The sequence below is a fragment of the Agelaius phoeniceus genome, chromosome 19 (assembly GCF_051311805.1).
Source record: "Agelaius phoeniceus isolate bAgePho1 chromosome 19, bAgePho1.hap1, whole genome shotgun sequence".
Lineage (NCBI taxonomy): Eukaryota > Metazoa > Chordata > Aves > Passeriformes > Icteridae > Agelaius > Agelaius phoeniceus.
This window is the reverse complement of record NC_135283.1, coordinates 12582115-12590869: the sequence shown is the minus strand read 5'-3', so window position 1 is coordinate 12590869 and position 8755 is coordinate 12582115. Positions and strand designations below refer to the sequence as shown.

The 8755-nt window shown below is 65.2% G+C and overlaps 4 protein-coding genes across 4 annotated transcripts; 2 read left to right on the top strand and 2 right to left on the bottom strand.

Annotated features, from left to right (window-relative positions):
- The first annotated feature begins 65 nt into the window (after window positions 1-65).
- On the top strand, window positions 66-1968 carry TSPAN10 (tetraspanin 10). The gene is made up of 3 exons (XM_054645355.2): window positions 66-177; window positions 450-1018; window positions 1601-1968. The coding sequence occupies exons 1-3, from the start codon at window positions 115-117 to the stop codon at window positions 1905-1907; spliced, it is 939 nt and encodes a 312-aa protein (XP_054501330.2). The 5' UTR covers window positions 66-114; the 3' UTR covers window positions 1908-1968.
- A 546-nt stretch (window positions 1969-2514) lies between these two features.
- Window positions 2515-4040, bottom strand: PDE6G (phosphodiesterase 6G). Its single transcript, XM_054645279.2, has 3 exons — window positions 2833-4040; window positions 2718-2758; window positions 2515-2635 (listed from the first exon to the last, which is right to left on the bottom strand). Exons 1-3 carry the CDS (start codon window positions 2976-2978, stop codon window positions 2559-2561), a joined length of 264 nt encoding a protein of 87 aa, XP_054501254.1. The 5' UTR covers window positions 2979-4040; the 3' UTR covers window positions 2515-2558.
- Window positions 4041-4192: 152 nt separating this feature from the next.
- Window positions 4193-8329, bottom strand: OXLD1 (oxidoreductase like domain containing 1). Its single transcript, XM_054645405.2, has 3 exons — window positions 8319-8329; window positions 5909-5957; window positions 4193-5367 (listed from the first exon to the last, which is right to left on the bottom strand). The coding sequence occupies exons 2-3, from the start codon at window positions 5942-5944 to the stop codon at window positions 5002-5004; spliced, it is 402 nt and encodes a 133-aa protein (XP_054501380.2). The 5' UTR covers window positions 5945-5957; window positions 8319-8329; the 3' UTR covers window positions 4193-5001.
- On the top strand, window positions 6067-8232 carry CCDC137 (coiled-coil domain containing 137). Its single transcript, XM_054645223.2, has 6 exons — window positions 6067-6370; window positions 6705-6832; window positions 7008-7218; window positions 7470-7552; window positions 7661-7740; window positions 7881-8232. The coding sequence occupies exons 1-6, from the start codon at window positions 6120-6122 to the stop codon at window positions 8082-8084; spliced, it is 957 nt and encodes a 318-aa protein (XP_054501198.2). The 5' UTR covers window positions 6067-6119; the 3' UTR covers window positions 8085-8232.
- Window positions 8330-8755: the final 426 nt, after the last annotated feature.

Sequence of the window (8755 nt, the reverse complement as noted above, 5' to 3'; positions counted from 1 at the left end):
GGAGGGTCGGGGGATCGTGCCCAGCTGTGGGGCGGCACACACAGCCCCATTTAAGCCCGCCCGCAGCCCCTCACATGATGGGAGTGTGACGGGTCCAGGCACGAGGCAGCGGCGATGGCGCTGAGCAGAGTCCGCTTGTTCCAGCCCCACGGGGAGGGCACCCGGCTGCTGCCCCAGGTAACCCCGGCACCCCTTACCCGGGCATCCCACGTCCCCCCAGCCCTGGGTAGCAGCGTGCTGCATCCCTGGGGGTCTCCATAGGGGTGGATCTGGGGGTCGTCTAGGTCAGAGTCTTTGGGGTGCTCCCCTGCAGACCCCCGTGATGAGCAGGAGTGGGTTTGGGGCTAAGCAGGGCGGTGTGGGGTGGCTCCAGGAGCCTGTGATAGTGTCCAGCTGTGAGATGGAGGAACATTTTTGGGTGGCTGTGAGCGGCTCCTCTGTCCGTGCAGGCATCCAGGCTGGTGGAGCTGCCCTACTCCTCCTTTGATGACGATGATGACACGGCTGAACAGGACCCTGGGGTGTGGTACCCTGATTCCCCCAAACCCAGCCCCTTCAGCCGCTGTGTGCGCTACCTGGCCTTCCTCTGGAACCTCCTCTTCCTCCTGCTGGGGCTGCTGACCCTCGCCGTGGGGGTCTGGGGGCTGCTGACCAAGAGGTCCCTGCCTGGGGGGGAGCGTGGGGCACCCCTGGGCTCGGACCCCATGCTGCTGTTCGTGCTGGTGGGGCTGGGGGCCAGCGCCGTGTCCCTGGCTGGCTGCCTGGGTGCCCTGCGAGCCAGCCCCTGCCTGCTGCGCTTCTTCCTGGGCGCCCTGCTGGTTTTTGGGGGGCTGGAGCTGCTGGGGGGGCTCCTGCTGCTGCTGCTGCGGCGGCGGCTGCGGGACGCGCTGCAGGACCTGCTGCTGCTCTGCCTCCTGCGCTACCAGGAGGATCCCGACCTGCAGTTCCTGGTGGATGAGGTGCAGCGGAGCCTGCAGTGCTGCGGCCTCGAGTCCTACCGTGACTGGGAGAGCAACCTGTGAGTCGGGGCTGGGGGGAGTGGGGGAGCCCATGCCTGCCACAGGGCAGAAAACCCTGTTTGGTGTGGGACCCCATGGGAATCTCCTTTGTGGGACCCCATGCCCACCACGGGGCTGAGAACCTCCCTTGTGGGACCCCATGCCCTCCACAGGGCTGAAAACCCTGTTGGGTGTGGGACCCCATGCCCACCTCAAGGCTGAAGCCCCCCATCCCATTCCTTGTGGGGTCTGTGCTGTGGACTCATGTTTGGGATGCTGGCCCAGAAAAGAGAGAGCTGAGCTGGAACCCATGCATGGTGTCAGTTCTGTGACTGAGGGGGTGAGAGACCCCATGCCCACCCTGGGGCTGAAAACCCCCTTTGTGCAACCCTATGCCCACCATGGGGCTGAAAACCCCCCTCTTCCTTGTGGGGTCTGTGCTGTGGACTCATGTTTGGGGTGGTGGGATCCCCAAAACTGCCCAGAAAGGAGAGGGCAGAGCTGGAACCCATGCTTGGTGTCCAGCTCTGTGCCTGGGTGTGTGGGACACCCCATCCCCACCCTGACCATGTGTGACCCCAATCTCCATGTCCACCCCACAGGTACTTCAACTGCAGCTCCCCGGGCGTGCAGGCGTGTGGCGTGCCGGCCTCCTGCTGCCGGGAGCCTCTGCAGGGCGGCTCCGTGCCCAACGCCCAGTGCGGGTTCGGGGCGCTGGCGCTGGGCCCCGCGGCGGCCGCGGCCCTGCTGCACACCGGGGGCTGCGGGGCCGCCCTGGCCGCGGGGCTGCGGGGCCAGGCCGGGGCCATCGCCGCCGGGGCCGTCACCCTGCTGCTGCTGGAGGCTGCGGGAGCGCTCATGGCCCTGAGGGTGCTCAGGGATATCACAGCCGGGAGGGTGTGGCAGTGAGGGGATTGGGATATGCAGGGCGGTGTTTTGGTCCTAAATAAACCTTGTCAAAAATCCTGAACCCGTCTGGGTCGTGTCTGTGCCACCATCGCCACTGGTGCTGCTGCTGAGGGTGTGCAGGGCCATTGCAGCTTTGGGGATGTTTGGGGTGATGGTCCAGCCCCAGATAAACCTTGTCAAAAATCCTGAACCCGTCTGTGTCCTGCCCATCCCACCCCAGGCCCTGCTGCTGCTGGAGGCCATGGGAGTGCTCATGGCCCTGAGGGTGCTCGGGGATATCACAGCCGGGAGGGTGTGGCAGTGAGGATTGCCTGGTTTGGGCCTAAATAAACCCTGTCAGAATCCTGAACCCATCTGTGTCTTGTCTGTGCTGCCATTGGTGCTGCTGCTGAGGGTGTGCAGCTTTGGGGATGTCTGGGGTGCTGGTCCAGCCCCAAATAAACCTTGTCAGAACCCATCTGTGTCCTGCCCATCCCACCCCAGGCCCTGGGGAGCCACTCTCCCTCCTCCCCAGCACACAACACTGACTCCTGTACTCGTTAGGGTTTAATGAGCATTTTTCCAAGCTAACCCCCCCCCTGCCCCTCTCCAGCATGGGCAGGGGGGCCTTGACCTACACAGCACTACAGGGCTGGTGAGCCTGCCCAAATCCTAAATGATTCCATACTGAGCCAGCTCGTGCAGCTCCAGGTGGCTGAAGGCTTCCCAGGGACAGATGACAGTGATGTCTGAGGAGAGAGAGGACAGAGCTGTGGCACTGTGACCCCCCAGACAATACCCCCCACTGCCAAAGGGGTGGCATTCCCATACCTGTTCCCAACCCCTCCATGCCGGGGATGTCATCACCAAACCTGCAAGGAAAGAGGAATTGTCTGGCCTGACCCCGTGCAGGGCCCCTCCCATCCCAGGGCTTTTCCCCACTCACCCCTGCACCCCCTTTTTGGGGGGTTTGCTCTTGAACTGCCTCGTCTGCCTCTGCTTGAACTTGGGGGGTCCCTTGCGGGGGGTGGCAGGACCCCCGCTCACCCTCGTGGCCGATTTGACTTCCAGCTTGGGGGGCTCCAGGCTCATGGCTGGTAGCCCCAGAGCTCACGGTGCTCCCTGGGGCTCACGGTGTTCCCTGGAACCCACGGTGCTCCTCACAGCTCACGGATGTTCCTGGGAGCACACGGTGCTTCCCTGGAACTCACGGTGCTCCCTGGAGCTCGCGGTGTTTCCCGGTGCTCCCCGGCTCTCACAGCGTTCCCCGGCTCTCACAGTGCTCCTCACAGCTCAGGGTGTTCCCTGGAGCTCACGGTGCTCCCTGGAGCTCAGGGTGCTCCCCACGGCACACAGCGTTCCCTGGGGCTCAGCGCTGCCACGGGACGGCTCCTCGCGCCCGCTGCAGGGAAATGGGGCCACCAGCTTCTCCTCCCACCCAGCCCCTGCCAGGCTTTGCAGAGCCCCCTCCCCACAAGGCTGGCTCAGCCCAGCTCAGCGTTAACCCCAAAGGCAGGGAAGGGCCCCCCAGGGCCACCAGGGCTGCTGCTGCTCCTCCCTGCCCTGTCCCCCACCCCAGCGACACCTGGGGACCCCTCGGGGCACTGCCAGGACCCTCCATGGCCTGCCCAGGTCGGTGTGGGGGTATGGGGTACCCCAGGCTGGGAAGGGGGAGCAGGGGATGGCCCACGGCACCAGGAGTGGGAATTCTGGGGCACAAGCCCCGCTCTGGGATGGGTGTGAGGGATTTGGCCCTGCTGCAGAGCTGGGCACAGCTCTGGGAACAAGGATCCAAGCTCGGGAGATGTTCCTGGATGCAGGGGGAGCAGCAAACACCCCCATGTCCCCTCCCCTGACTCACAGAGTGCCGCAATCCCGGCTCCAGAGCTGCTCCCTCCGCCCAGCCTGGCTCCCTCCGGCCTGGAGATGCTCTGGGGGGCTTTTCAGGGAGGGAGATTTATCCTGCCCGGGGGTAATAGGATTATTTACCTCCCTGCTTTCCCCAGGGGTAATCCTGGGGTGTCCTTCCCCTGCTCTGGGGGAGGAGGGGTCAGGATTAGCCCTGCCCGTGCCCGTGGGCAGTGGATCCCACGTGGGGGGATCCTGCCTCCCCCCCAGGGGAATCCCATTCCCAAAGAGATCCCCCAGTGTCCCCTGATCCCACAGGGAGTGATGGGACCCCCGTTCCAGGCTCCAGCCCAGCCTGGGTGGGGTCCTGCTCCCAGAGAGGGTCCAGCAGCCCCTGCCCATGGCTGGTGCTGCTCCAAAGCTTCCCTAATCCAGCACTAAAGCAATTAAAAACAGACTAATCTCAGCACACTTTAATTGAACTTCAGCCTCTGCCACTAACTGCAATTAGTTGGGCTCCAACAAATAGGATTAAAGAAATCCAGGAGTGTTTTCCATAGAGAAGCACCTACTTCCCTGGCAGAGAGCAGAGCCTGGCTGTTAACTGGGGTTCATTAGTGAGTGACACTCAGGGCTGGGTGGCATCTTGGGGACCTTGTCCTGGGATGACGTGGGGGGGTCTGGGTGGGTCTCAATGGCTGTGAATCCCCCACAATTGATGGGGGGGGTTTGGGACAAGTTTCTGGGGATTGAAGATGGAGGCAGAAAAGGCACCTTGGTGAGCAGCCCAGCAGGATGTGACACCAGGGACAGTGACAGTGTCCTTGACAGGCTGCAGCTTCCCACGTGCTCGGTGCCACACGCTGCCCCCATGGAGAGGCCCCTAAGAGGCTTTGTGGTGTCACTGGGGAGGGTCTGGCCCAGCCCCCCCCATCACCAGGGCATGGCCAAGGTGCTGAAAATCCCCCCAAGGTGCTTAAATTCCACCTGGGATCACAGGAGGAGGAGGAGGAGGGCTGGGGAGCCGCCCAGCCTGCCCTTGGCAGGGATTTACCATGCTGGGGAGGGCACAGCATCCAGCTCCCAGGAAATCCGGGGCTCAGGACAGCCCTGAGTCACCACCTGTCCCCAAGGACAGCTCCCTCTGAGGCAGGAGGTGACCCAACCTCGCGTGACACCCCTGGGACGCCGCGCTCAGCACACAACAATCACTCCAAACCACCCAGGCCCAGATCCTGACCCGGGATCTGGGGAGCCCGGGGGAGGCTCAGTCCTTCCTGGCACGCAGCCTGATCTCCATCCTGAGGATCATTTTGATGTTCTCATCCTCCACATGCTGCTCCACGGCCGCCAAGGCCTGGGCTCCGCCGTCCCGGTGCTGCTCCAGCAGCTGCTCCACGTACCCCACCCAGACACAGTTGGGGCAGCCGGTCCCGCAGCAGTGGGTGGGCGGGGGGGGCACCGGGGGGGCTGCAGGAGGGTCCCCACTGTCCCCATCAGGGGTGGCTGTCCTGCTGTCCCTTCCTGGGGTGTCCGAGGTGCCCCCAGGCTCTTTCGTGGCGTCCGAACGCTCCCGGGGGCTGTAGGAGGTGCTGGGGTGGGGGCGTGGGGTCCCCCTGAGGCTCTTTGGGGGCTGCAGGGAAACGAGACCCCCATGAGGGGGCCAGTCTGGGGGGGCACGGCAGGGCTGCTGCACCCCCAGCTCAGCCACAGGAACGCCCTACTCCCAGTGTACCCCCATTGTCAGCACCTCCATATATCCCCTCCAACACCCCCAATTCCTGCTCCCAGTGTACCCCCACTATCAGCACCTCCATATCCCCCTTCCAACACCCCCAATTCCTGGCCCCCACCCCATTCCCTGCACCCCCCTCAGTCCCATGCCCATCCATCCCCTCCTTGTTCCCCCCACTCCCCTCAATCCCCATCTCCCGCCTTGTCCCCTCCTCTCCCCACATCCCCCAAGCCCCCCTTGTCCCCTCATCTCCCCCATCTCCCCCAAGCCCCCCTTGTCCCTCCCCATCCCCAGCACCCCCCATGACACCCCAGTACCACCCCCGTCCTCGCTCACATCTCACGCCCAGCACATCCTGGCCCCTCCCGAGGACTCCCTCGTGTCTCCCCACGCCCAGCCCCGCGTTGTCCCCCCAGTGTCCCCCCCTGTCCCCGCTCACCCCCCGGCGCGCCCCCGCCAGCCCCCGCAGCAGCATCCGGCCTCAGCCCTTGGCCCCGCCCCCTCCCCGAGTGACAGCTCTTGCAGCCAATAGCAGCCCGGTGCGCTCAGCAGGGCGGGAGTGGCGGGGAAGTGCGACCAATAAGCAGAAGGGGGCGGGGCTAGGAAGCCGGAAGTGGCGGCGGAGCGGGCACGTGAGGAGTGGTGGAACCATGGCCCGGGCACCGGGACCGGGACGGGGACCGGGACAGAAACCGGCCCGGGGACCGCGACAGAAACAGGGACAACGACCGGGATCGGGACCGAAACAGGGCCGGGGACCGGGAGCAGGAAAGGGACAGAAAGCAGGACCGGGACCAGGAAAGGGACAGAAAGTGGGACCAGGACAGGGACGGAAAGCGGGACCGGGACAGAAAGTGGGACCGAGATCGGAACATGGACCGGCCGTGCCACTGCGCAGCAGGTCAGTGCCCGCGGGATCCAGTCGGGATCGCTCCCGGTTTGGGAGCTGGACCCACGCGGGGTCTTGGATGCGCCCTGGCCCGGGTCCCGTTCTCGGTGTCTGCGTCCTGATCTCTACCGTGCCCGGCTCTCGGTGTCTGCCCGTGCCCGAGTGCCGGTGTCCAGCCATGCCTGAGTCTCAGTTTCCCACCGTGCTCAAATCCCAGCATCCTTCATACGTGGATCCCGGTGTCCTGGTGTCCGGGTCCCGGTGTCCTGGTGTCCGGGTCCCGGTGTCCCAGCCTCCAGGTCCCGGTGCTTCCCTGGAGCCCTCTCCCTGTGCTCATTTTTCCCAGGAAGGAGAAGAAGGACAACATGAAGCCCAAACACCCTGATGAGCAGGAGATCCCGTTCCGCCTGCGGGAGCTCATGCGGAGCCGCGAGGCCCTGAAGCGCCCGGACCTCGGCAAGAGGCAGGTGGCAGGTGGGACACACAGGTGGCCCCAGCAGGTGGCCCAGGGGCTGGCCCGGGAGCTCACAGCACAGCTGGATCCTGCCATGGGACATCCCCCTCCCTCTGGTGACGTCCCACCCGCGCTGTGCCGGCTGGAGGGACCCCATGGTGTCACCACTGCAGAAATGTCACCTGTCTCTCCTAGAGAAGAAGCAGCAGCAGAAGTGCCAGAGCCCCAGGGCCCCGGGGGATATCCCAGTGCCCAGGTTCAGGAGGGGCAAAGGGGAGTCAGAGCGCTCCTACATCTGCCGCATGGAGCAGGAGGTGCAGCGCGTGCTCTTCCTCGCGGAAAACCAGATCCAGAGGGAGCCTGAGAAGGAGGCCACGGCTCCAGAGAAGTCCAAAAGGAAAAAAGAGTGAGAGCAAGGCCCTGGGGGCCAGATGGGGCCAGCCCACGCCTGTGGCATGTCCCCTTGCCCAGGTCTTGGGGTGCAGGTGGGGGGCAGTGGGTGCCCTTTCCATAGGGATGGATCTCTGGGAAGAGGCCACGAGCCTGCTTCACTCTCCTGGGGGTAAAGCTGTGGGATTTGGGGGGCTCCTGTGGGGTGGGGACTCACTGCTTGCTCCCTGTCCCCCCCTGAGCCCCAGCTGTAATGTGGCTCTTCAGGTTTCAGAAAAGGAAGCTGGAGAAAGCTCGGAAGAAGAAGGAGGAGAAGAAGGAGGCTATGCTGGAGAAGAGCCTGATGCAAGGTGAGAAGGGAGTGGGGGAGCTGAGGTGACCCCAGCCCTGGGGGCAGCACATGGGGGAGCTGGGCTGGGCACCCCGAGGGTCCCCCACTGACCCCCATTCCCTTGCAGACACGGTGCCCTTCGGAGAGGTGGTGACACAGCCACCCACCATCACCTCCCGGCCCAGGGGACGGGGTCCTGCCGAGCAGGTGAGCTCTGGGGACAGTGCCACCCACCCTTTGGGTACCTGGGAGGGCAGTGGTGGCCTCAGCGAGCCGGTGATGGCTCCTTGGAGCTCACTGCTGGTGTCTCACCCTTCCCCCCTGAGCTGTGCCATCTCTGCCTGCAGGCTGGACAGAAGCAGCTCCTCCTGACACCTCGCCTGGGCCGGAGCCAGGCGTCCCCCGCGTCCCCAGTGTCCCCGGTGGTGTCCATGGCTCGCCGGCGCATCCTGGAGGAGGAGCGAGCCCGCGTCATCCGCGCCTACCGGGACATCCAGAGGCGCAAACAGCTGGAGCGGGAGCGGGAGCGCGCCCGGGCTGGGCCGGGCTGAGGTCCTGGGACTCCAGGGGGACATTGTCCTGGTGTCCCTGTGTCACTGCTGAGCCCCACAGCTCCACACTGCACAGCTCAGCGCTGCAGTGCGTCCCTGCTGTGCCATGGACTTGCTTGGAGTAAAAGGTGCCGGTGGTGTGAGCGTGTCTGTGCTCCCTGTTCCTGAGGGCTTCCTGAGGGACACTGCTCTGCTGGCAGATGGCAGTGCCAGGCATGTCACTGTCACCACGAGCTGGCCCTGGCAGGGCTCTGGTGGGGCAGGAGCCTCGTTCCTCAGCCGTGAGGAGACCCCAGTGCCTGGCTCAGCACCGGTGGGAGGAGAGAGAGGCAGTGCTGGGGACATGGAGCGTGCCACAGGACTGCCATGCATGGTGTCACTTGCCTTTATTGTCACTATTGGTGACCCTGCTCGAGCCCCAGGGCTGCAGCCACACACAGCCCTGCCCGTGTCTCTGCCTGGCCCTGGTCACGGTGACCCCGGTGCCAGGTGTGCTGGCACATCCCTGCCACCGCAGTGCCACCTGCCACCGCCCTGCCACCACCCCCGGGCAGCCCCCGGCTCCGGGCAGGCTCCGGGGCTGCTCCCGGCTCGGCGCAGCCGTGCCTGCCTCACCTGGCCGGACAAAGGCTGCGCTGTTCCGCGGCCCCGGCGGCACAAAGCGTTCCCTG

Bases quoted from the DNA above. Each gene is read 5' to 3' on its own strand.
- TSPAN10 (XM_054645355.2), top strand. From the start codon at position 115: ATGGCGCTGAGCAGAGTCCGCTTGTTCCAGCCCCACGGGGAGGGCACC. The intron at 178-449 runs GTAACCCCGGCA...CTGTCCGTGCAG, and splicing joins GCACCCGGCTGCTGCCCCAG to GCATCCAGGCTGGTGGAGCT. The intron at 1,019-1,600 runs GTGAGTCGGGGC...TCCACCCCACAG, and splicing joins CGTGACTGGGAGAGCAACCT to GTACTTCAACTGCAGCTCCC.
- PDE6G (XM_054645279.2), bottom strand. From the start codon at position 2,978: ATGAGCCTGGAGCCCCCCAAGCTGGAAGTCAAATCGGCCACGAGGGTG. The intron at 2,759-2,832 runs GTGAGTGGGGAA...CTTTCCTTGCAG, and splicing joins CCCAAAAAGGGGGTGCAGGG to GTTTGGTGATGACATCCCCG. The intron at 2,636-2,717 runs GTATGGGAATGC...CTCTCTCCTCAG, and splicing joins CATGGAGGGGTTGGGAACAG to ACATCACTGTCATCTGTCCC.
- OXLD1 (XM_054645405.2), bottom strand. From the start codon at position 5,944: ATGCTGCTGCGGGGGCTGGCGGGGGCGCGCCGGGGG. The intron at 5,368-5,908 runs GTGAGCGGGGAC...GTTTCCCTGCAG, and splicing joins TGGCGGGGGCGCGCCGGGGG to CCCCCAAAGAGCCTCAGGGG.
- CCDC137 (XM_054645223.2), top strand. From the start codon at position 6,120: ATGGCCCGGGCACCGGGACCGGGACGGGGACCGGGACAGAAACCGGCC. The intron at 6,371-6,704 runs GTCAGTGCCCGC...CATTTTTCCCAG, and splicing joins GCCGTGCCACTGCGCAGCAG to GAAGGAGAAGAAGGACAACA. The intron at 7,553-7,660 runs GTGAGAAGGGAG...ATTCCCTTGCAG, and splicing joins GGAGAAGAGCCTGATGCAAG to ACACGGTGCCCTTCGGAGAG.